Source organism: Accipiter gentilis, chromosome 18 (genome assembly GCF_929443795.1).
Source record: "Accipiter gentilis chromosome 18, bAccGen1.1, whole genome shotgun sequence".
NCBI classification, from domain to species: Eukaryota; Metazoa; Chordata; class Aves; order Accipitriformes; family Accipitridae; genus Astur; species Astur gentilis.
In genome coordinates this window covers 12,194,098-12,221,176 of record NC_064897.1, presented here as the reverse complement: position 1 = coordinate 12,221,176, position 27,079 = coordinate 12,194,098, and the positions used below count along the sequence as shown (strand labels likewise).

The window sequence follows — 27,079 nt, the reverse complement described above, 5'->3', positions numbered from 1 at the left end:
CTTGGTCTGTTCTCCTTTTACATATGCTCTCATTCTAAGGATTTTAAGCCTTATGAGTAGTTCAGCTCACTACAGTACAGTGATGTCTTTGAAATACCGTGTGAAGCGTTTTCACTTTGAAGTATTGTGCAACACAGTACGTCATGTTGCACAGCTTGGTAACTGTTGGTGTTTTGTGGTGACCCTGGCTGGGATGCTGGCAGGACATAGGTCTCGTTTCAGCCCTGGTGGGAAACATTCAGCGTTCACCTCCTTACAGGCATGGAGCTGACCTCTCTGGGCGGGCTCCATGCAGGCAGGGTGGATGACCGCATGGGTTTCGTGTGAGCTGTCAGTTGAAAGCATCAGATCTGCAGGTAGTGCCCTTTTGGTCAAAAATGCAAAAGGTCCTGCCACCTTGCTGGATGAAGAGCACGTAGTACGGAGGGTGAGGTCGTATATCGTCTGTGCCGTTGCCAAGCTCTGAAGCCTTTCCCGGGTGCAAGGCACACTTCCGAAGAGAGAATCGCTTTGTTTTCACTGATTTGTTCTGGTGGGCCATGGGCTGCAGGAGTGTTATTGTGTGTTACGTGTGTAAATACCTAACTCAATTCGAGTGCAGACTGTCCTTTGCAGTGAGGTGCAGTCACAGCTCAGGAGGGAAGATGCAGACCTGGTGTGTGGGTCCCTCTTCCTGGGCCGTATGGCCTCAGCGCCAGCTCCTCGGATAACTCGGCACAGCCTGGCATTTGTGTTGGACAAATCTGGTGGGTCCCAGACGCAAGGCAGGGGTCACCAAGAATGTGACAAGGCCTCCCCATGTGTTGTCAGAGGCCATGTGGCAGAAATTCACTGTTGAGAAGGGAAAGGCTCTCCCTCTCCCCACTTGGTACTAATCACGGAGAACAATGCTGGCTGCTTTGCAAAATATTAGTACTGCTGTACAAAATCTGGGCCTCTGCTTATGGCCTGCTGAGTCAGACTTGTTTACTTCATTGAAGTATTAATCTCTGTCTCTGATTGGCAGTCAACAACTCCAGGCTCCAGGCTTAATAGAATTCAAACTGTAGATTACGCAGTTTTGCTGAAAATATGAGGCTTCTATTGCACTTGGAATGATGTATACTCCCTCACTCCCCTTTGGTTTGTTTTTCAGGGCTGAGGTTAAGATAGATAATTAATGCCTCCCACCCCAAGCCTTGTCTTTTAATTTAAGAATTTTCTTTAGCATCTGCCAGAATCTTCTGCATGCTCCTGAGAGGCTAAGCAATGAAAGAGCCATTAAATTAACTTCAGCCATTAATTTTTTTCAGTAGGATGAAATAGCACTTCAGTATATCGAATAGTTTCTGGTGTATTTTATTTCATATCATGGCAAAGAAAAGAAATGTAAGAAGAGGCTGGTCTTCTGTTTGCATGAGAGGATGGTGAGTGAGGAGGCCTGTCTTCTGGTCCTGTGGCTTACTTCTGTGTTAGCAAGAGGTAGGACACGAGGACTGGATCCTGTGTTAGCAAGTAAGACATGAGGAGCAGATCAGTGTAGTGATACAGTTATTGCCAAAGGCCTGATGTCCACACTATGCAGTTGGGAAGATAGTGGGGAGAGGTTTAGCTATACTTCGCTAATATATCACTTGCCTCAGAAATACTTTGCTATTGCCTGTAAAGTCTTTTGCGAGAACAAAGCAGTGTCAAGCTCTGTTACGCTGTTCTTTGATGTGTTGTGAGGTCCATAAATGCTGTCACTGGTGAGTCAGTCCTGGCCAGGGCTCTGATCACTCTCCTGCTAAGCAGTCTGTCCAATTCTCCATGCTGTGCACTTGCCACTCCAAAAAACCCATATGCTCTTTTCACAGGCATAACTCCCCCGCTTCGAAAACTGTATATCTTAGATTTTTCTAAGAAATACATGAAAACAAATCATTACAAAATCTCTTGGAATGGTCTCTCCAGCAAACTGCACATACACCTGCTGAAAAGTCCCAAACAGTAGCAGCAGGATTGGCTTATGTGTCAGAAACACAGCAAAGGAAAAATGGTCGGTCTTGGAGTGTCTTGAATTAGTGATTCCACATAGAATTTATGGTGATTTGTAGAGCACCAGCTAGTGAGGCTGAAATGTCACTGCTGCATTGAAAGTTCATATGCTTCCTGCCTTTCTAGTTGTTCTACTTCTGTGCGCGTCCGATCTCAATGTTCTAGCAGATCATAAAGATCCTCAGTCTTTTGCAATTGTACCATATAGCTGTCAATTCACAGACCTGACAACTTTCCTGCTTTTGGCAATAGACTATTTCTTTTAGTGCCAATATATTGCACTACTGGGTTTTGGGACAGATGGTAGTTGGAGCTGCTGAATGTCGGGAAGTTCTGGAGAAACTCAAAGATGCATTTATGGATCAACCCTCTTGTGCATGCACTGGAAGCCCAGTGCTACAGCTGTGTTAGATTACCTGTGTGCGTGATGGATGGACTACATATATGAAGACAGTTTGCCTGAGCCACAGTTGGTTTGCAGTACGTCATTTACAGATCAATTATATATGTGTACTGGGTAGGGCATGTAAGATTTGCCAGTGATGTGAGCTGCTTCTTGATATTATTTCTGCTTACGCATCACTTTAGTTAGTAATTCTTCATAAATTATATATGTAAAGTTAGGTATATATTTCAAACCCAAGAATAAGTAAGGACCATCTGAATCGGTTGTACAAGTCTGTGGAGTAACTGTTCTCATCACTTCTGTCTGAATAAAATAACGATTGGAAAATCCACTTTTTACTCCGTTTCAATTTTGTTATAGATGCCCAATATGCAATTGCTTGGAGAAGAATGTTGTTGCCACCATACCAGAATGCTATATTTTAATAGCGTGGAGATATTTTTAAAATCTCAGTATATGCTTGGGATTCATTTCGTTCATCTAAGTATAAGCATTGAACTTTAGTTGTTCTAGATGCCTCTGTAGTTAGTAGAAAGGCATTTCTCAAGAGAGACTCCTCCCATCCTAAGCTATGTCTCCAAAATTATTTGTGCAAATAGCCCCTGGCCATTGACCATGTCTCTGTAGGGAGCCTGAACAATTCATTCAGATGGGTTAAGTCAGCTGCAGATGGTGAAAGCCGTGAAATCAGATATGATGAAATTCCAAACTCTTCGCAGACTGTGAGCGTTATGCCTGATGATCAATCTATTCAGCATGATTCTCCTTATTTAAAGAATTATTTCATGTTATTAGTTTTCCACTCTGTGGGTAACTGCTTTAACAAAAGTTGTGGAGAGACCTCACTACAGCTTTAGATACTGCTCAGCAGGTTGTTCTCTTCTATTGTCTTACATGTATTATTTTTGTCTTCTTTAGTCTTCTGGTACCAGTATCACAGTGGATATTGCTGTCATGGGAGAAGCACATGGGCTCATTACAGACCTTCTGGCAGATCCTTCGCTGCCCCCCAACGTGTGTACTTCACTGAGAACAGTGAGCAACCTGCTTAATACGCAGTTAACCTTCCAGGCCATCCACAAGCCAAGGGTGAACCCTTTGGTGTCCTTCAGTGAGAACTACACCTGCTCCGACTCAGAGGAATGTCCGGAGAAAGGAGAGAAACTAGCTATTCCCAAGGTGAGTACTGGACCCTGTCTATCATCTCCTAACTTGGCTCTCCCTGAAGAGACAGCACTGGACTAGTGGGAGATGTCACCGGGCTTTTTGCTTGCTTCAGATTAACATCTTATGCACTAATCATATTCTACTATGAAAGGACAGCTAAGTAGACTGTTGGTGTCATAGTAGGACGATTCCTGTGTATCCTTCAACTCATGGCCAGGTTAACTTTGGTTCAGGCATCTTTAGAAGCTGATGTTTGACACAGGATAGCTCACATAGATGGTGTGCATATTTCCTCACAGGTGTTGGTTGGAGCTTAAGAGAGAAAAAAATAATAGGGAGCAGAGCAAGCAAAAAAAAGCCTCTCAGCATTCAGGTTCACCAGTCTGCCCCATTACTTCTCACACAGAAATTCCCTTCCCACTCAAAAGATTTGAGCCACTGTATGTGGGGTGACTATCCTACTTAATAAGCAGTGAGGAATTAAATAGTAATATGAGGGACCTCTTTGCCCACTTTGAGGTTTGGCCTTTGAAATTATGTATGAATTTCAGTCTCCTCTTCCTTCCCTTAGCTAGAGGTGTGAAACCTATCTAAGTCAATGAAAAAGTCTCTATTGATGACCTCCAGGTGCTTTGGATCAAGTTTTAAATGTTGTATACCAAACAAAAAAGATCACCACAATACTTAGTATGACAAATATTGTGAGCTCATGAGAAGTAGTCTTGAGAAGAAAAAGAAGACCGAACCAAAAAAATACATATATTACCGCCTTGACAGATGGCTTTATGAATACTTAGGAATCCAACAGGAAATAACCAGTGGTAACCACCCACATTTAGGAAGTGAACAACTAGAAAGAACACATCAGCTTTGAAGTAGTTTGAATTGTAGGTTCATTGCTAATTAGCTGTCCTGCGAGGCTTATATTTCACTTTTGAAAAGAAACCAAAATACTTTTGTGCTGCAGTCTCCCTTGTAAAATTAAATATAGGCAGAGTATGTTGCACAGGTGAATGCTTTTAACAGTTCTAATGGCACAGCCAGCGTTCGTTCCAGCATTTCCCAGCATCTGAACTGCAACACTTGTGATTCTTTTTTTAATATATTTTAGTGTGATGATAATTATTACCCTGCCTATGGAGCAGCTGTATATATGAAATGGATGTTCATAGGTTTTTAAGCACATTTTCCAGTTTATTTTAGTGCACATGTCTATAATGGCTGTATTATAGGCTCTGAGGGGAAAAGTTAAGTGGAAGAACACTGCCATCGCATGAGCAAACACAGTGAACAGATACCAGTTTGCTGTTGCGTAATACCTAGTGAGGAGAACAGAAATGAAGGGTGAAGAAATGAGTTAATGCTACAGAGAACTAATTTGACTGAAGAATTCATTGACCTAAATGTATTACGGTTCATAAAACTAATAGTTTGCAGTCCTTTATTTAAGTGTCTAAATATAGATTTAGGGTCTTTACCTTAACCATCTGACTGAGCATTTTGGGTAAGGAGATTGTATGTTAACATATTTATCTGTAAGTTTGAGCTTCAGAACCACAAGTGTCTTCCATCTCATCTCTCTTAACTCTCTGGCAAAGACAAAGCTCTCTGTCACAGAGACTTATTTATTTTAGTTCTTAACTATAAACACTTCATGAGAACTATAAGAGAAACATCTTACAAAATTATAGCATCTGCAACAGCAAATCTGGATCCACAAAGACTCTCTATCATCATCCTTTATTATCTCTGCCTTCAAAAATTCAGAAAAACTAGTGGAGGAAAGGAAGAGTCAGGTGAAAGAAAAATGCAGGGTGGTCAAGAAAAATCTGCTGTAAACAGTGATGCTTTCTCTAAGCTTTTCAGGAGACATGCGCCAGGGCATGAAAATTTTATTTCAGTTGGCGACCTCTGAATTGGGTAGATATAGCAGGAAAAATGTTGGAGCTCCCTTCTTTTACTTTTCTTAAAGCCTTTCTTCCCTTGAATCTCTGATTCTGAGCTTTCATGCCGGTTTAAATCACAGAATAGTTGAGGTTCAAAGTACATCTGAAGATTGTCTAGTCCAGTCCTTCAACTCAAGCAAGTTGAGCCTGGAGCAGGTTTCTTTAGGCTCAACCTAGAGCGGGTTGCTCAGGAGGATGTCCAGTTGGGTTTTGAGTATCTCTGTGGATGTAGACTCCACAGCCTCTCTGGACAACCTCTTTCAGTGTTCAATCATCCTTACAGTGAAAAATATTTTCTTACATTTAAATGGAATTTCTTGTATTTCAACTTGTGCCTCATTGCCTCTTGTCCTGTCACTGGACACCACTGGAAAGAGCCTGGCCTCATCTCCTTTGTACCCTCTCTTCAGGTATTTATATACATTGGTAAGATCTCCCCTGAACATTCTCTTCAGGCTGAGGAATCTCTCAGCCTTTCCTTTTACGAAAGATGCTCCAATCCCTCAGTCACCTTTGTGGCCCTGATGACTTGTTTAAGTGCCTTTGGCCACATCATGTAAGACCAAAATTTTTCAAAAGCACAACCAACATTGGCTGACTCCAGTGAGAGCTCCAAGTGTTGAACATCTGTGGCTATGGGGCTGTGGATATATACCTTTTTTTAAACTTGAAATAGGGAGGATGGTCCAGACCCTCCAAGCATTTAAAGCACTGCCTGTGTTAATTTGAATAGAAGGTAGGCACCGTAATACCTGGTTGAATTGAGATTTAAGGTACCTCACTAGGTGTTGTCAGGCAGAATTAATCAGATGGAAATATTTTTGTTCTTCATGTTTAAAGTTTTTGTAAGCCTATATAAATTCTAAGCAACCGATTTCTCTCTAGCGCTTACGGAGGAGCTTGCCTCCAGGACTGCTGAGACGGGTGTCCTCAACTTGGACCACAACAACATCAGCGACAGGATTACCTACGCTAGAGCCAGCTCCAGTGAGAAGGGATCGCAGTGCCAGCATCAAGCCTCATGAGTCATGTTCATCCAGGTTACAAATTACCTCTTCTCTCTTATATGTCTCTCTTTCAGCAAATTTATTCGGTTCTGTGTGATGATGTCCCTCATTTAAAAATGCTGACTCCAATGTGTGTTAGAACTACTTCTTCATGTTTCTCTAAATTGGGTTGCCAAAGAAGTGGCATTCCCACTTTTAGTCAGATTATGCCAAAACTATTACTATTATTGGGAAGCAAATTTTTTTTTTAAAAAAAAAAAAGGGAAAAAAAATCTATTTGTGCTACCAAAGTAGAGAATTGCAAAATAACATTGGAAACAAGACAAGATATCTGGTTAAAGTCTTCTTGATGTGCAGCAGTTTCCTCCATGGGTATTGCCCAGCCAAGAAGAAGTTCTAACAAGTAACCCAACCTCTGAACATCACTTCTAAGAACACACCTAATGACGTGGCCCTGTCATTAAATCAGCTCATAAATCACTTCTCCATCCTCTAGATAGTAACTTCCAGAACACAAACCCTGATTTTAAGTGGACCCTCCTAAAATACACAATTTTCCAGTTTTCTGTCCGTAGAAATGGAGTATCATCAGACTGTACAGCACTGTACATGCCCTGCATCCCATGTACATACTTAGTTCCAGAATATAAGAAGTGCTTAGGGCTCCCTGAATGAACTTATGCAAATGCAATACCAGCGTAAATAAAAACCATTGAGTTAGATAAGTCAAAAAGTGATTTAGTGCAGAGAAGAAAGTAGATGTGTTACCACTGGGGGAAAAAAAAAAGGTGTAATCTAGGAGTAAAATTACAAAGAAAGATTTGCTAGTAGAGGTTGAAAGCAAAGCTGAAAATGAAATGAGCAGTGTGAAGTTTTCTTGCAGGATGGTTTCTGTACTTTCCCTAATTTTAAGCACTGCGGTGGAACGCCTCTTTCCCATTGACCACAGAGTTTAGTTTCTGGGATTCAGAATCCCAGCTGTCCCATCCTTAATCCCAACTGTCTCGTCTAGTTAAAAGGCTTTTCCTAATTTGCCACAAGAAGCAAATACACACAGCTGTTTTGTTGGGGTGCAGACTGAGTCCCACTTCTATTAATGATATATTTACTTATTTAAGATGCCCCATATTTTCAAGGGTTCTGTAAGCAGGTGCTGGTACTGAAAGAGTCACAACTACAATACAATAATTAATAAAGCCTTGAAATGAATTTCAGCAAAATCACTGGAGGAATTGTGAATTATTTGTTTGTCTTGTCTGGAAAGAGTTCTGGATTCAATCATGACACATACAGTTTAAAGTTATGTTCATATAGTGCATCGTAGAAACAGAGCACTAGATCTGCAAAGACGTTTGCATAGGCTACTCCATTTTGTGCCCAAACCAAAATTTAGTTCCAGTTTCCTAAAGCACATCCCTGAAAGTCTTTCAGAGTCACCCAGAACCACACGAGTTGTCACTATTCTGAAGAGACGGGTTTTTACCTTATGGCTATAGTCCCTCATGACTGACTATAGAAGTTAGGTATTCCTTGCTCACTCTGTCCCTGAGCCAGTATCATACAATACATTGTCCTCCCATGAAACAGAGAGAAGTTGTGTCCACTCAGCTGCTTAGAGCCCGCAGCTGGTTGCTTTAGAGCATTTGCAGAGCCCTACCCTAATAAAGTTGGTTCTCTGCCTGAGGGTGTTCAGACCTAGGTACCTTGCATTTTGGGACTTCTGTGCGACCAGATAGTCTGAGGTGAGCTGCATTTAACCCTCCACAAGGGCTGTGGCAGATAATCCAGTAGCAGCCCGTGGAGGAAGGAGTTGAATGAATGTTAGTCTTGCGGGAGGAGCGCTCATCTGTGAGAAGATAGACTTGGGTTGCATAGCTATTTCAACAGGATTTCCTCCTTTCTGGCTCCATGAATATTTTTCTGTTCTAGTCAGAAAAGAGCAGAGCCTTCAAAGGACAGGCAGAGGGCAGTCAGTCACGCAGCCTGGTAACTATGGTGCCACCCTCTGAGGATAAAGTTCAGGTCCCCTCCCCACCTCATGCAGTGCTACCATCTTTGAGGTGGTGGATGAGGAGGGAGTGTGGAGACATGCTTTGCTGTGGGGAAAGGAAGAGCAGAGCAAAAGCACCTAATTCAAGAAGAGAATTCAGAGCCGTGATATCAGAAGACTCACGTGTTTTTTCTGCAATTCAAAATCTGGTGCTGGTAGCAGAGAAAAAGATAAGACCTGAGAAGGCCCGACATCACCAGTGTTTGCTGTTGGATAGCCTGGGTGAATGCAGCCCCAGAGATCTGCCTTGGTCAGCCTTTCTTCCAGATACATAAACCTTTCCCATAGAAGAGGGTCTCTTGCAAGGCACCTAAGTGCTCAAGGCAGCGTGCAGAGTACACTGTCTGGTGCAAGAAAAATACATGGTTAGTCACAGCTCCCTTTGTGAGGAGTTCCATGTATCTCAGTAAAAGTAAATATAAAGAAGTTATAACCAAATGGAAATGTTCTTTAGTCACTGGCCTGTGGTTCCCAGGGTGCATTTGATTTACACTGTTGATCCCAGACTCTCACGTAGTATGTAAGCATCCTAAGATGGGAATCAGAGGGAGAAGGAGAGCAATTAAATATTATTGTTGGTCCTTTTCTACGGTTATTATATAACTCTGCATGATGAGCCAACTAAGCAGGCTATCAATTCTTCCTACGTTTAATGTCACCAATTGTATAATTATAGCTCTGTCAAGCCTCACAGCCTACTGTTTGCAGTTCTTCTTTTACAGTAGGAGAAACAATGTGTATTCCAGAAAGGGGAAAAATGAATCCTGTAAGTCTAGCTTTAAAAATTTTGGCAGACCAATACAGATTCGCTTTCAAGCAAAAGAATTGTGAACTGAAGGGAAAAAAAAAAATCTTGATTATCTGCCACTTCCCCTGTACCAAATTCAAGGACACCATAGGTCACAGAGAAAGAAACATTTCATGGCTTGAAGGGTAGGAGAGCGGAAATGACACTGGAATTGCCCTGTGGCAGATTCTGCAGTTACGAAATCTGCAACTTGTTCTTCACAATCTGGGACATCACCTCTAGATTTCTTTAGTCACATATTTGCAAAAATCTCCCTTAAATCTCTGTTTAAGATTAGTAATCCTGTATTCTTCCAACTCCATGTCACTAAACTGGTAAAACACGGTCCTCTTACAGCTTCAAATGATTTGGGAAAAATAATAGAGCTTCCACATTCCTTCCTTCAGTCACTTCTATGTCCACTGGTTCTCCCTTAAGAAGTCAAGGAATGTGTTTTGGGAGTTTTTGGTTTGGTTTGGTTTTTCTTTACAGTGGGCCAGTGTGTTACATTCTTCCTGTCAATTAAAAAACAAAACCACAAAACAAAACAAACAAAATAATTAAAAAAAACAGCTGGATTCTTTCTTTCTCTTACTTCATCGCAGATTATAGGAATTCCAGCCAACAAGCAAATATTTTTGTACGTAGTGTTTGCTCTTCCAAAACAATTAGGTGTTTGTAGAGTTAAGACAATGTTACATGGTTTTTTGCCTTTTAGAATACTTTTTTTTCCCAAGTTTTTCTCAAGTTCAGCTGGGACTAGGCTGCTTTAAAAGGCTGTCTTCTGCCTTGCATGTCATCTCATCACTTGGATGTGAGGCTGTGAAGACAAATGTGGAGCTTGAGAGGCCTAACAGATCTGGCCAGAGAAGTCATAGGCCTCGTGATAAGAGCCAGCGCTAAAACCCTGCAAGTGGCTGACATTTGATGAGTGTCATTCGGGACAACAACGATAAATACAATTCTTTTGCTTTACAGAAGTATTTGGCCTCTTCTGGTACACAGTGATAGCCTGAAGGCTGAAAGCCTGTGCCCATCCTGTTGTAGGGGACCAGGACTTGTTCCACACACACACAGACGCATGCACCCTATTTTCCTTCAGTGAGTTTCTCTTGGATCAGTGACCGATGTCTTCAGGGTCTGTCAGTAGGACTTTTTTTGAGATGCAGCGTGCATTTCAGTTGGCTAGAGCATGAAGTGCTTCACCCAGAGCAGAGGCACACCCCTAGCAGCAGCAATACAGGGCTCTTCCGAGCCTCTTCCAGCTTCCTGAGGAGCAACTTCAGTGCCCGAAGAGTTACTGGGTATCTGCCCTTGGCGGTTGCAGCAAAGGAGTCAAGGAGACTGATTTTTCATTTACACTAAGAACTTCTGGCTCTTGTAAGGAGGCGTTAAAAGAGAATATAAATTGAACTTATTTCAAGTCAACTTTTAAGCCTCTTTGTACTATCAGAGCAATATAATGAAGACATCTTTGTATAAATAAAGTCTATAGGCCTCAGCACTGAAGGAAGGCCAGCTTTGGAGTGTCTGCATTGTAAATATTTTTGCTAAATAGAATACTGAGCGCCTCACAAATAGCAGTTCAGCCAGCAGATAGATGCTGTTTTCCTCGTCAGATTTTGTGCTATCTCAGTATTGCATACTTCTTGCTGTGGCTCCTAACTTCTTAACATCTGCTGTTGAGGCTTTTTACTGTGTTGAACAATGCTTGTTTGCACTCTGATTTTGCAGCTCTGACTCCTGGAACAGCTCAATTCTGATGACAATCACGAAGAGCAGGTCCTTCTCCACCTCCTACGCCATGTCTTCTACCAACCACCTGAATGCCAAAAGGCAGAGCCGGCAAGGTGAGTGGGCATCCTTGGCTCTGTCAGGCTCGCTTAGCTGCTTCCCCGTGACTAGCACATGCAGCTGCTTTTAATTGCTGTCTAATCTGTGTCTTTTCTTATTTTTCCATCAGTATGAATGTAGTTATTTCTTTTATTTAAAAAAAACCCCTGTGGCTTAACATACTATAGCTCATAGCAATGCCATTGTAAATGTTTTGACTTTTATGATTTATAGAGGTTAGTCATGACATGATGCAGTAAGTGCAATACTAAATTGTGTTGTGATTTAGATCTATGTAATTCCCTTGATTACAACAGGGCTGAGAACAGTGTTTTCTATAACATTTGTTAGATTAACTGTCTGTGTATATTGCCTGACTGAGATTTCCTGAAGCGCAAGCTACATGATGCCATTCAGAGCTGTAGGCAGCAACTGACCTGTCTTACGCAAACATATCCAAGACAAAGCCATTATAACTCAGAGGTCTATCTCTGCATTATTGAGAAAGCCCAGGTAGTTCTTACTGATTTTTAGAGATGAAAAATATGGGGCTTTTTACTCAGCTTTTTAATTTTTAAAAAAATTACTCTTGTTTTAACTGAGGGAAAGAAATTGAGACGGTGACTTCTTAATTGATAATGAAATGGGCGATATGAAAGCCATGAAGCAATCTTAATCCACAGTAATGTGGTTCTCTTCACTGTACAAATGCAGGATAAAGTAATGTTCACCTATGCTTTAACTTGCAATTCAAAATGATCACAAGGACTTCCTTTTTTAAATCAGCCTGGGTTTTTTCCAAAACATATAATAATGCTGAGAGAATGTTACTCAGAGGTACTGGCCACCCAGACATTAGATGGAAATTGATAGATGCCTGAGGCCTGACATTGGAAAAGTCAGAGAATCCTAACTTGGATGGGTTTGAAGATATGGCTGCACAATTATTCTGCATATCTAGCACTGTCATATCACGTCTCCTTTTCAAACTGAAGAGTTTATTTCATCTCCTCTTGTACAGAAGCTGCTTTGTTATACCACGGTGAAGATTAAGTAATACAATATTATCTTAAAAGGTAATAGGCGCGCAGGCAAATGAATAAAATTGAACCTGGAAAATAATGGAGATATAGTACCAAGAATCCAGGAATTTGTTTTAAAACAAAATAAATCCAACTTAGACTTATGATTTTCAGAGATTGACCCATTAATTTGAAAGGGGTCGGGGTGTGTATAATATTCTATACTTGGAAAACAAAACTTACCAACCCCATCAGTCACTTTTACATTTAGTCTCTTCTGCTTCCAGAGAGTGTTAATAGTCATCTCTGTTGCCCAAATACATGAGCTCCCCCATGATGAAGGGAGAGTTCCATTCCATCACAAGCAATTCCTAGGGGCACTGATTGACAGGAGTAAAAATTTTGGCTCAGCATTTTGTGCAAAAGATTGAAATTTTGATGTTTTACACTGTTTAGAGTCATGCATTTTTACTTATGATTTGTTTTCACATTCCAGCTAAAGAATTGCTTCAATTTGCACCAGTTAATACAAATCGGACTTTTATATATTAGCTCCATTGTCATTATACAATAATTCTTGGTAGAAGTTGATCTAGCTAAATCTGTAAATCTGTTAATTTACAAAATGTGTCTTTAATTATGCATGAAAACATTAGCATTTTAAAATACTGCTAGCCATACCTATTCTGGCAAAATTCTGAGGTAAACTGAAGTGTTTTCATATGTAATTTCACATCACATTGAAGTTACTGTTTTATTTCTTCAACACTGCACATGTGTAAACGTTCTGGAGGACCTAAGCAGATGGAGGTACTTAAAAAAATTCTTCCTGTATTTTTATTCTTCTCTTATCTTGATTGTTCAAAATTCCTTGCTGTAGCAACACATTTTCTCTCACTTTTGCCAATAAGTGGTTAAATGTGGGATTATTGAAAATAAGTTGGCGTTTTTCTGGTAAATTCATTTAGTTTTGGTTATCTACCCTGGCAAATCACTGTTTTTAAAAAAAAAAGTCCACAACCAAAAATATTTCAAGAGACAGGAGCCCAGACTAGCAGTAGAAAGCCAGGTGTGATTAGAAACATTATTGTGAAAATTGCTGTTTAAATTCCCAGGGCTTGCTTTAAATTGTTGAAAGATGACCATATATATTGTATTCTCTAACAATCGTGAAGATTACTTGGTAACATATAGCTCGAAGATAGATAAGAATCTAACTCAATCCCCTGTGCAACTTAACAGACTGTGAAATGGTTTTAAAGACATATTTTTGTTGGATGGAAGGCAGATATCTCAAAGGATTAGTAAATGTGAAACAGAGGCTTTCTGTATTTTAAAGCAATTTCCCTATGTCATGGCCATCTGATAACTTTTTAATTGCCCTGTAGGCTGTAGGTTTCTGATCTCAAGACTCGCGTAATATTCTAGTTGCAGTCATTGAATTAAGACAGTAATACATACCACATGTTTGCTGAAGAAATACCCTAATCAAAACTTAGGAGATGTTGGATATCTCAAAATTACAGTTTAGTAACTGTCAGATATTATTTGTAACTCTTGGATTGTCAACAGTAAATCATATTTTAACCTTATATCACAGTAAGTTGTTATCAGGAAAAACCACTGGAACTGTACACATATACCCTGCAAGGTTAGTATTTCATAAACTTAGATGAACATATTGCCTTATTCGACCATAATCTTTGGGTCTGGAATGCATTTAGATAGTGGGCACAATTCAAACATAAAACCAGTTAAAGTTTCTAAGCTCTTTATATCATTTGGCTTTGAAGAATGAACTGGGGCTGAGTTCCTACGAACTTTAGAAGGTAAGTCAGTTGACATGCATTTCCTTTTGAGGTAGATTATGTTTGCTCCTCTGCGCTTTATTGTGAATGGGACCTTTTTGTCTGACACTAGAAAATGTAAAGTGAATTCAAAAAGAAGGCAGCACTTTGTCTCAAACACTGGACTGGCTGATGCATTTCATCTTGGCAGTGGTGCTTAGATAGAATAAGGGGCAGAGAGAACTACATCTTGCTAGTGTTCACACATGTGGATATTGGCAGTTTCTGATACACTAGCTCAGGAGTACAATACCATGTGGTACAGGTAAAGGTCGCAAGTCTCCCATAGTGAGCAACAGATATTGAAGAATAAACTCAAGCTGCACAAGATCAAGGCCAAAATCTGTGAGGAATGCAGAAATGGCACCATAAGTGCAATATTTTATATTCATATAACGTATGACTACTAAAAGTTGCTTTTTTGGTTTATTGCTAGTCTTCACACATGTAGAAATTCATATTTGCTGGGAATGTGTGTAAGCCTTTCTTGTCCCTGCTTTACAGATGGAGACAGTAAAGCAAAGAGAAACTGCAGATGGGTCTGGGAATTGCCTATTTGGAGTTCGGTGCCTCTGTCACTAGAACATGTTGATACCAATAGTCATGCCACTAATACGTGCCTTTCATTTCATGCCTGCCAGTTGGTGCATCCTACTCAACAGGGAGAATATGCTTCATATTTGGAGCCAGATCTTCAGCAGGTAGAAGTGGCTGATATTAATGGATCTTCATCTCTCCGTGACAGCCATGGGTTTGGCTCAGAATGGAGGAGGGTTTTCTCTTATTTTTCTATTTGGAAGCTATGCTGGTACCTGCGCATCTCAAGAGGAGTATTTCTGCACAGTGAACTCATGCAACCATCTGCCACTTCTGTTAATTGACAAGACTTTTCTCTTGCCAGGTATCCCGCCAAATATTTCACCTCTCACCTCCCCATGCCATTCACCGATTCAGGGGACGCCTGCCACAAGTCCTACCGGAAAAACATCTTCCGTGTCATTTCCAGACTCTACAGATATTGACACCAAGCAAGGCTTAAAGCCACACAAAGTCTTAACTTCTACTCAGAGTGCACCTAGCCTGTCAGACCCTATTATCAGCCCCTCTGTCATCTGCAGCAGGTAAGATAGTAATTTGACATGCGTTGGAATAATTTCACGTTGTTCTTGCGAACAAGCTCTTTTAGCCCACATACAAGTTTTTGTGATTTGCTGTGGTATTGTGTATTGAAACTTCACCATATCTAAGCAGTTCTTAGTATAAGAGTAATTGTGTAGATTGATGCTACAAAAGTGCAGGAGGTTAGCTACATTTATAGCTTTCACTTGTGTCAGATGCACAGTCTGATTCATAAATAAATTCTTTGTCAATAACTTACAGATCCCAAAGTTGGATTTCCTGTTAACAACTTAAGTTTCTCATGCCGTGCCCTTAACATGAAGAGTTGCCTTCAGGTCACAGGCCAAGTCTTTCACAGCAAGCGCCTGATGTTTGGTAGAAAAATCTGACTCTAGGGTTTAAAAGCTGCTGGCCTGTAGCCTTCTGATAAAGGTGTGCCAACAATGCCTGAAGACTATGTGATTTTGAGCACTCACTCAGAAGGAGTGGATCCTGTCCTCCCTAGGCAGAGTCAGATTATGTAGCGTTGGGATTTTTTTTTCAGAAATCAACTGCAGCCTAGTTCTTTCTACTGCTAGGAGTTACAGTAACAGTGTAATTTCACACTTTAAAGTAGCTCGTTATTAGATTACGCAGATCTGCTCTGCAAAATAAGCATTTTGGAAAGAAAGTTGTTCTGCTTATCTTCTCAAAAAGGATTCAGTTAGATTACTGTGTGCAGTTCAGAATAGTGGGAAACACTGGTATTTAGAAGGTTGTTCCAGTGCAGTTTCAAGGTTACCTTACTCATTAGATGTTACTTTTGGTCATAGTAGTGAGTGATTTGTGATTATTGGCTAGCCAGCGGACAGCACGTTATCTGAGGCTGGGTTAAATGTTACCAAGTTTGGCTGTCTTTGGAAATAATTTTTTATTTATGGCTTCAGTCACGTGCCTTTGGACGTGTCTCGCTATGCTGTGTGCAGGGCTAGGAAGCGGGTGTGAGAAAGTCAAAATTGAGATTGCGAGTTTGCTCAAGGGAGTCATCCTCACTGGAGTTCAGATTAGCATCCTGACAGGCTTTTAGGTCACTAAGTAGAAACTAAGTGCCTTTAAAAGTTTTCCAAAGGTATTGCAAAACTGGGACTTGCAGTGATTTATTTGAAATGAAAATTATATTACAGATAAGAAATATACCATAAACGTGCTACTGTGTTATTAAACTGTGCCTTTATTACTACTTCAACAAAATATTATTACTTTAACTAGTAACAATTATTTCTGGAAGCTTTCTATTAAAGAGAACAATTAATAGTTGCATAAAAAATGTCAAAAAAATCTATGTAAGGTTGTTGTAGATAGTAATGAAATATGTTTTCTTGAGATGTGTAGACTTTGATTTCAACGTAATCATTGGTAAAATGCTCATTAGTTTTTATGTGGCTATTGTCTTATGTGATCTACATAGGTTGCGAAGCATATTTAGGTCCTTAATTTCCTCGTTTTCAAATGCTTAGCCTGTGTAGGCGTTACAAATAGTTACATTGCTGGCATAGACTTTGTTGTCCATTTGAAACAAGTACATTATTTCAAATATTGTGATGTAATGACTGCTAATAGAATTGGCATCCACAATTATCATAGTTCCTTTAATGTCCATTGAAAAATCATAAGCACTGTCACATTTCTAGCCATTAGTATATAGAGATGTCATATCCACAGATACAAGCTGAACCAACAGCACATAAATAATGCACCCCTTAGTAATGTAAGCACAATTAATAAATAAATAAATTTAAAAAAACCAAACCAAAAAAAAAAAAAAAACAAACAAAGAAATTAAATGGCTTAGACAAGCTGAGAGAGTTAAATTAACAAACACTGGAAATAAATCTTTTAAAGTTTGAGCTTTCACATTGTAGATTGCTAGTCTTCACAGCATGCAATCCCCTACATTTACTGCCAAAAAAACTGCCTTGCTGGGAAACACTACCAAGTCGGCAAACCTCTGTCACCACCAAACGAATCCCTTCCCTAACAACAACAAAAGAGGAAATCAACTTTTGATAGTTCAGTGCTTTAAATCAGATCCAGCCAGGCAGTGGCATCAAGACAGCAGTTTTACTGTACTTTTTTTTTTTTTTTTTTTACTTAAAAAGTGAAGTATGGTAGGACAGCAGAGTTTGAAAACTGCATTAAACAAGAACATACACTGGCTAACGTTTTTAAAAAAAAGTTGTACGTAATCATTTTTAATTCTGCTTAGTGGATAAGGCAGGAATCCCATGGTAAAAATGTTAAACAATCCTGTGATTAAGAAGTATATTATAATGCCGGTACATGAAGGGGATTGAGTTAAAGTTGCCTGGGCACGATTAATTCTCACATAGAGCAGATTTCAAATGTTCTACTAGGTAGCTCAGTAATTTTTTTTTTTAATATAGTGTTTTATACAGACCGTACATATTAAATCAGTGTGAGTTTGCATATGTTCTGGAAATAGAGGTACACTCATAATGACGCAAAAGTCTCGTAGCATTACAACCAATCAAAGGCTTGCTTTCTCTTTTACTTTTACATTTTGGCTTGTTACCATTGACCTCATGGAAACCACAAGGAATGTGGGAGAGAGAAATTAATACATATTTTTTCATCTTGTTTATAGACCTGAGTGATACAAGATTTATTTGTTTGGCTATGCACTACAAGTATCATTGTATACAGATTTATATTTTAATTTAAAATTATTGCAGGTATTCATTATGTTTGCAGGGCATACCAAGCTCCAGAATTTGTTTTGGATGACCCAGCCAAAAGCTATCTAGCATAGGATTTCAGCCATTTTTATATGGTGAATTTACACTCGTGCAAAGTTTCTAGTACAAAGTCTGACCAATCAAAATAACTTTGTAATAGTTGCTTTGCAAAGGCTGTTATATGAGATACGCCACAAAATACTGACTTGAACCAGAGAAAGAAATGTTAAAATGTCAGTTTCTCATGGACAGATTTGATATAGTACTGCTAAATGAGGCTTCAGATTTGTTAAGTTCTCTCATGTTTTCATGATATATCATTGTTCCTTCAGGTCCTAGACTCAATCATATTGGGACATTGTAATTTGAAGTGTTCCAGCTGGTATTGAATTCACGTTTAGGGCTTAAAGGGAATCACACACAAGGAATAAAGCATTTTAATGGAAGGGAAGAGCCAGTCATTCAGAAAGGCCATGATATTGTGATCCCTCCCACAATGTCTTTCTGTTCTGGGAATGATGAAGCAAACTCTGTCTTCTAGTTTCATTGCTAAATGTCTGGATGCCAGATCACTTACTTCATGTTCTGTCTGAAACACCCCCTTGGTTCTGACGTACTTGGTATGTTGTCACTGAAGTAATGGCAAAATACCTTTTTCCTCCTTAAGAGGAACGTATTCAAGTTTTAAACAATAAAAGGAGAGTAAAGCCACATTATGACTGTGTTAAAAATCAATTATATAAGATTGTATGGCACTCTGGCACACTTTCATAATTTTAGTTCACATTTATAGGGCAGCTGTAGTACAAATCCAGGGAATTTTTTTTGTACTGATAAACTTAGAGAATAAAGGTTTACTGTTGGCAATGCGGATTTAGCGGTGGTGGCCAGGTAATCCAAGGTGTTTTTGTATTTTTGTCTTTGTACATTCCTGACTTCCAATAAAACTTCAGCTTGCTCTTGTAATTTTGTCTGGAGAATGCACCCTGTACCATAGCTTATACTGGATGACATAATCTTACACTGTCAGCAGGAAATCATTTTACATAAGACTGTCTAATGCACACAGTTCTTTATATTGTGCATGTTTCTTGATGTATTTCAGCTGTGGCAGACCCTATAACCAAATAGAAGCTGGTGATGGGACACTAGATAGAAATGATGGTACCACACACACCCTGAACAGAACAGGTAATTCTTTGTCCATCAAAAACTCCTCATCCCTTAAAATTCAATAGTTATTTATGGAAAGGGCAGATATACCTGTCTGTCATAAAAGGAGAACACACGTAGGTGAGACTATACAAATTGTCTTTGAGACTCCTTTCCTTTTTGTATGTACATGTGCAAAATCCTAATGAAGAATAGAGTTAAAATACAGAGGAAATATGGTTTCCCTCATCTAACCTAGTCAGTTCAAATAATAGTCCTCAAAATTTTTCTCACTCTTGAATCCCTGATCCCATTTTTTACACTCTGCAGGGTATAATCTTTAATGCCTTTGGACAGATTGTCCGACTTTGGACACAGCCAAGCAGCACATATGTATTATGAGTCAGAGATCCTGTTGCTATTATTCAGAAGGTCACAGGATGACTTTCATGCAGTCCTTGCTGTTCACACAACAAGCTTTGTGATTTGTGTTGTAGATGATCCTGCGCAAGCCACTTCTGACTATGAGACCAACAACAGCGATAGCAGTGATATCGTGCAAAATGATGATGAGACAGATTGCTCCAAAGATCAGACGCAGAAGGGATCTGTCTGTAGGACGTACACACCCGAGACCATCATTCTGCATCCCTTGATACCACCTGAGGTAGCTTGTTAAAGTTCCACTTGCCCAATAGACTCAGTGGATACTGACACTGGGGAAAAAAAAAACAACACAAAAAACCAAACTAACCAAAAATCCCAAACCCCCACCAAAAAAGCCGCTAGGGCTGTCTAAAGATTGTAACCATGGTTTTAAGCAACAATTGCAGCAGGCTTCTACCTTGCAGTAGGAGGACTGACCTTCAAGAATTGAAAGGAACCATGGAAATGTGTGAGAGCTGCTAAGCCCTGGCCACTTGTGAAACATTAACCATCTTTTTAATCATATTTTGATGAATAAATATAAGTTTATGGACCTGGCATTAGGCATTTCTGAAATGTTTGGCTTCCATGTTAACGTTGCCTTTAAAGGGAATGGATTGGAAGGAAGAGAAATTATCTTCTCAGACTACAGGCATGACATATAGTCTTCCTGTTCAGCCACTTCAGCTTCTCAATGGCCTTGCAATCTTGGCTAATATATACAGTGGTCCTTATTTTAAAATAAATTAACACTTGTCTGAGGGTGCTGCATTATATTATTGTTGGTGTATGTCCTGAACATAAGAACATTGTAGCATGGTAAACAAGTGCTGATCTTCTCATGACTACTGTATTCAGCTGTAAACTTGGTTGAGATGTAGAGGGAAAGCTTTGTTTAGTTAAATTTTCCACAGCCTGTTGTACAACTGAATTAATAAATTTAAGTTGGCATGAGCTCTTGAAAAATTTATTGTAATCTGTTGAACTGGAGTTGGACATGCTGAGGGAAGGCATTTTTCTTGAGATATTTTGGCATTTACTCATCTACAGTTTCTTAGTAATAATGAAATTCAAGGCAGTATACGGGGGAAATGTGAAAGGAGGGGCACCACCCATCACCTATTTGCAGACCTTGACAAAGAGGTAGGTTTCAATTTAAGAAGTACAAGTCTTGGACCGAGCTGCATTAGCCATGTTAGATTGTAATGAATTGGTCCTGATGCAGAAGTAGAAACTGAGCACTTTTTCCTCTGTACTGCAGCAAATTTTACAATGAAGATGACATTTTCTTGGAAATGAATGAATGATTCCCATGAATGAATGAATTAATGTGTCCCATGGATAAGTTCAGAGGCTGATGTTTCATATATAGAATTTCCTATTCATTCAAGTGAAACAAATTATAAAGGAGAGTGACTAGCTTCAGGGCTGGTAGAAATGGGGACATCTCCGCTGAGCTGAGTAAAGTACCATTGACTTACAGATGATGCTAATGTGACCTTAGCTTTTAAGAGCATAAATTTTTGCATGAGATGCTTCACAGAACTAAAGTTCCTCTTTATTCTGACTTCTGGCATAGGACAAACCTGTACTTGCTCCTGAGCCTCTGGTTATGGACAACTTGGATCCCCTGATGGAGCAGCTAAATAATTGGAACTTCCCAATCTTTGATTTGGTGGAAAAAATCGGAAAGAAATGTGGTCGGATTCTCAGTCAGGTGAGAAGGATATCTTATCTGCAGTGACTGGCTAGCTTATTGACAGATTTAGACAGTGTTAAGACCCATTGCCCTTACAAGCTAGTCATGCAATGAATTGTGATCCCTGCCACCTAATTCAAAGCTGACAATATGAACTCCGTCTCATTACATTCCTTACTTTTAAATGTCTATATTTTTAAATTTACAAATGTGAAAGAAAAAAACCACACACCTACTTTGCCTGCTGCTCTCTGTCAATGAGTTTATATTTCCGTTCTGAATATTCTCTTCTATCTGCAGGAGGTGCTGCCACCTCTTACTGAGTTCTTTGTGAAAGGATTTCTCAGGGAGTTTAGCATGGGAGGGATAAACAGTGCATATATTCAGTTGAGGCAGGAAATACAGAACTTTGGTCCTTTTTTATACTGGAGATTTTAGTCAGGCTGTGCAAGAAATCAAGGTTTCAGAAAGTGAGGGGAAAAAATAGTCCTTGCTATATTCCCTCATCTTGAAAAACTCAGCACTTTGATAGTAAGTTCATATCATTATTACATAGGGAAGACTAATTTACTGTGAATCAGTATGTGAGAGCTTACTAGTCTTTCTTTCAACTATTGTTTTTTCATTTCCTCCTGTAAGTTGAATGCAGGTACTGACCAGACCGTCTCTACTCAGCACAATTAATGTCACTTCCATAATCACTTTCTTGACTGAACTTTCTTCTCTGTTATGCTCCTTTTCCTGGCACACTAGACAAAGTAGCCATTTTTTCTTACTGAAGTATTGAGGTTTATTAAACAGGAAAGGCAAGTAATAATTATTTTTTAGGGATGGACGGGGAAAAAACCCCAAGAGAATCTGACTGACCTAGTATGTCTTTACAAGGCATTACGTAGTGATGAATGCTGGAAAGAAGAGATTATGTTAATTGGTATAATGTGGGACAATTAACACCCTCCACAAACAAAGAGGTTAGCGCATCAGGCAGATCTCAGTGCAACAAGCTCCAGAGAATGCTGTATCAAATCTGGGTCCCATGGTGGTTAACTATTATTCAGCTAGATTCAATTATACAGTGGTCAACCAGGAAAACCACGGCATGAATTCAAATTTATTCTGTGGTCTGCCTCGTATTGTTCTGTAGCTTGGCAAGTAACATCTATGTTTAACCAGCCTGCCAGCTCTCTAGGTTAATTTTAGAGAATTAGGCAAAATATGGCTGGATGTGGGTATTGATATAAATTCGGTCATGATCATTGAGACACTTTTGCACTAGAGAGTGAGGGTGTGATGAAAATGCTCTTCTAGATCATATTGGTCATGTTGTTTTGTGATAGCATAGAATGATAAAAGAACAATGAATGAAACATAAGGAAAAACAGAACTTTTTTTTAATGGCATAACCAACAGTTTGGGTGAGCCAAAATTCGTTCTGGTTTTACGTGGGTACCTCTATAGGTTTTAAGCACTTTACCAAGTTGCGTGGAGTTCTGTACCTCTCAGGACAATTCCCCTGTGCCTCCCTCAATTTGCACTAAAGCTCCACACTCTGTTTCCCAACATCTGCTTTTTGCACAGGTTCTGAACATGTTATCTGTTTTGCAGTGCCACAAAATGAGGCCTGTGAAATAAAATGGAGAAGCTTTAATAAATAATATCTGTGATCAAAATTCAACATTTTCTGTAACAGCTGTTTGTAATAACTCCCACTCCCTAAGAGCAGAATGTAGCAAGTTCAACCTTGTTCATAAAATATAGATCCTTTAGTTCTTTCCCCCACCTACTCAGATGTTCCTAACAAAGTTATTTTCCGAAATAAGAGAACTAAAATAAATAAATCTTTTTCTCTAGCCAAAAGGATTGTCTTTTTTCTTGTATAATTTTTAAATCCTGGAATATTGTAAACAAAGGAAAACAAAAGCTCATAATGATTTATTCTCTGTATTTTGCCATTAAATGGACTCATCCATTAAGAATAAGTAAATTAACAAGCTGAATTAACTATGTTTGCCTTGCTAGGTTAAATTTATGAGATGGAACAAAGCAGAGTTGACACGTGCCTCTAGGGAAGCATTCAGTTTAGAAAGCAAATGCTGGCTTAGCATCTTTAAAGCTGCTTGAGATGTCTGTTTCTTCTTTTTGGAATGTTAAATTGATTTAGACATATAAAAAGACCCCAAACCAGTCAGCGGCCATAAAAGCATCTGTGCAACGTACAGTGGCAAGCACTCTAAATGTGGCACTAACAAATATGCATGATAGGGGTTAGAGAGGAATTTACATACCAGTCTCATTTCAGAAAGAAACAGCAGAGCTCTCCAACTGAGCTGATGCTTCACAACAGGCCATAAAGTTGGATAATGTCTTCAGTCACACTTAACACTCTTCTTACAGCTCCTATAAAACTAAAACCTGTGGAAGAGAAACTCATTTGCCTTGGAAAGCAAATAAAATGAAGAAGAATAGGCTAAAGTCAAGGTCTCTCTCTAGCTTCAATTGCTGGGCCCATCGAGACAGAAGTGTTGGTGGTGCTCCTAAGCTCTCAATACACAAGCAGTGTCAAGGCCGGGTGGCATCACTGCAGTGCATGTGAGTTGTCCCTGGGTGGTACCGAGAGGAATGTTTGGTCATCTCATCATCATGCATGGCTTCTGCAGAGAGAAACTGCAGTCGTTTTATGAAGGAGCAAGGGAAATCAGTCCTTGGGGGATGAGATCTTCCCAGGATTGTCACAGCAGCCCTTGTGAGGAGTTGAGTTTGTCAGAGCCAGAGACTGGGTGCTGACAACTTAAAAGAAACACACGTTTGAAGAAAGCAAATACCAAAGGCAAAAAAGGAGTGCAAGAGGATGGCCTGCAAACAACGAGTAGGGAACTGCTAACCTAAAATTTGCACGTGTCCTCCAACAAGAGCCATTTACGTGTGCCTGCAAAACCCAGGAGAGGAACTACGTGTGAGTAACGATCCCCCTTTCCAAAACAACTTCCATTAGGAATCATTTGGGAGAAGCGCTTGTCCTTCTTCAGGCAGCACCACCAGAAGTATCTGAGTTATGAATGATTCATTCAAGTGTTAGCAATCGTTGCAGAGACAAGCAGAAAATGGAGGCTGGAGGGAAGAGGCAGCGTGCAGCACCCACTGCCAAGCGCCTGGCAGCTGTCGGAGTTTCCCTGGGCTTGTCTCTGGCAGCGGGGACCACACTGCGGCTGCAAGGGTGCTGTGCTGAGCCCGTGGGATTCTAACTCCCAGGGAGCTCATGAAGCAGCATGTGGTTTGGGAAGGAAGGGGTTTAAAAGACAGAAGCATTTAAAAGTGGTTAATCCAGAGTAATGAATAAACAAAACTGCACAGTTTTTCTTTTTCTTTTTTTTTTTTTTAAATGAAAGAATGTAGTTAGTTGACTTTCTGGAGGACATCAGTGCCCTTTTTTCCTCTTTCTGGCCTGCCCTTACCCCTTCCTCCCCATCTGCGAAGAAAGACAGAAAGAAAGAAAACATTACAAAAATGTCCAAATGACTTGCTTGGCTGTTTATGCTTTCTAATGACTACAGAGAATAATGCCATTTTACTCCAAGTCATGGGGAAGAGCTGTCATTCATATCCACCAGTCAGCTTCACTTCTTTTCAACTGGTGTGGAATTTCCTGACCCCCAAAATCCAAGGGGAGGAAAAACATGATTTTATGACGTCCTTTATTTAAGATACCTATCCAGTGTAGACCAGTAAGGTTTGGTCCTGCAGAATAATATTTCTTTATGCTTCCTCTTTTTATACAGAGATATTTTGCTACAAATATGAAGCTTACCATTCAGTGATCTAAGACTAGAGTGTAAAAATACCTCATCTCTCTGTAAGTGAAAGTTTGGATCCCAGCTGATTTACTTCAGCTGTGATTCCAGATAGATTATGCAGTTTCTAATCCAAATTATGCATAAAGTCAGTCTCTTCACTCTGCCTCAGTGCAGGAGGATCCCATGGGATTTTCAGAGAGTAAAGTTTTGCTTTCTACAGTCCTTTCCTTTTATTCCAAGCTCATGTCTTCTAGAGCACTGTAATTCAGTAGTTCCCTAGTTCCTTTGCTACGAAGAACTTTTTACTTTATGGCAAACAGCCATGGCCACAAAGAGGAATTACCACCAGCAGTGATTTTTCTGACTGCATTGCTAGTGGCACTTACAGAGGTATGATAGGAAGGGAAGTAAGAGCTGAGGCCACCAGCAGAACCCCAACTGTCAGATATGCGTCACTAGAGGAGCATCCGAGATGGTGTCAGACACCACACTCAGCTTGTCTCTGCATCATCACTGCCTGTTGCAGTGTTTTGCCAGAGTTAGTTCACAGATTTTTTTCCTGGTGGGGAATGACGGGGAGGGGAGGGGATCATTAATGCTGCAATTCATATCCTTTTTTATTATTCTTACTGTAAAAATCCACAGTGGCAGGACATTTGAAGTTTATGTTCATTAAACTTTAGGTGCAGCTCACAGGTCCCAATTTATATACACATGATACACAAAGAAACAGGTGTGGATAGCTGTTTGATTTACATTCAGGTGTAAAACACGAAACATAATTTGTAACCATTTCTTATCAGTATAGCACTCATCATTCAAAATGTGCTTCAAATTGCTTAGCTCTAGGCTGATCATAACCAGACAGATGGCATCAAAAGGACAGAATTTAGCTAACAGCAGTAAATAAATAAAGAAGCTGCAAGGCTTTAGGGTCCAATTTGTGAAAGAAGTAAAAAGGTCAGGCAGTAATTTTACTATGTCCCATTGTTCTGTATGTCAAGTTCAAACTTGTCTTCAAAAGTGTCCGTTTTGCAGCAGATGCTGTCTACATTTCTGAGCACTCATCTCTCCTGATCACTCCCTCACTCACCGATCACATTCTCCCTTGCCATATATCCTCTCCTGCATGTCTACAGTCATCTTTCCATGCAGGAACACTTGGAGCAGCTCTGCTTCCTAAGCCACTTGCTGCCTTTGAAATCTTGTTGGAGAAGTCACTTTTGTCATTTCACTTCCAAAATGGGGGAGAGGGAAAGGAGATAGTGCATAGGAACTGAATGGTTCTCTCCTTTTGTCATTCTTTCACTTGTTTCCCCTTTTTCTGGGAATTGATTTGACTCATGGATGTTCAGTGGATAAGTTTGTGGGGAAATTTTCCCCAAGACACCGAAGACCTCTGGATATCTTCCTTTATGTTTGTATGTTTCTGAGGGGCTTGCAAAATTTGGGGGATCCATATGCCTGAAAGGAAGAGAAAAGAACATCTCAAAGGTGTAATGACAGAATGAGGAGGACTGTTTGGTACTAATAGCTTGTCTGGTTTGCTATCTAGCTACATCCCTATGGAAATGTAAATAGCTGCAGCTATAGCTGGATCAGATGTAGTTGAGAAAATACTACCAGGAAAGCAGGTTTTCATGGGGTAATTTGACAGAATTATTTTTATACCTAATTTTTAGAGTTCTTCTGGTCTATTTAGCAGCATCGTTGTTTTGTTTTTTCAGGTATCATACAGACTTTTTGAAGACATGGGGCTGTTTGAAACCTTTAAAATACCAGTGAGGGAATTTATGAACTACTTTCATGCTTTGGAATGTGGATACCGAGAGATACCTTGTAAGTAAAAATTCCCAGCAGATAGCAATGCTTCCTTAAAGTTTGGGGTATTTTTCACACGCTTTGTTACTGAAGCCTTTCTTCTCTTATTATAACAGCTGCTTTTTTTTCTTCAGCTACATCACGACCAAATGGATGGCTCTCTCGTCAGAGGCTGGTGCTGAACCACAGCCTCTTGTCTTTTTTTCATTGCACTTAATATTTCATGTTGTTTCATAATGTTTCATAATAATAATT

At 39.8% G+C, this 27,079-nt stretch overlaps 1 protein-coding gene across 1 annotated transcript in view; it reads left to right on the top strand.

Moving 5' to 3' along the window:
- Positions 1 to 27,079, top strand: part of PDE3A (phosphodiesterase 3A) — a 258,350-nt gene that overhangs the window by 212,609 nt on the left and 18,662 nt on the right. Inside the window, exons 3-10 of the mRNA XM_049822290.1 lie at positions 3,341 to 3,601; positions 6,421 to 6,575; positions 11,114 to 11,229; positions 14,983 to 15,202; positions 19,041 to 19,126; positions 19,585 to 19,754; positions 21,093 to 21,230; positions 26,731 to 26,842. Of these exons, the coding sequence (XP_049678247.1) occupies positions 3,341 to 3,601; positions 6,421 to 6,575; positions 11,114 to 11,229; positions 14,983 to 15,202; positions 19,041 to 19,126; positions 19,585 to 19,754; positions 21,093 to 21,230; positions 26,731 to 26,842 (1,258 nt within the window). The remainder of the gene's footprint in view (positions 1 to 3,340; positions 3,602 to 6,420; positions 6,576 to 11,113; positions 11,230 to 14,982; positions 15,203 to 19,040; positions 19,127 to 19,584; positions 19,755 to 21,092; positions 21,231 to 26,730; positions 26,843 to 27,079) is intronic.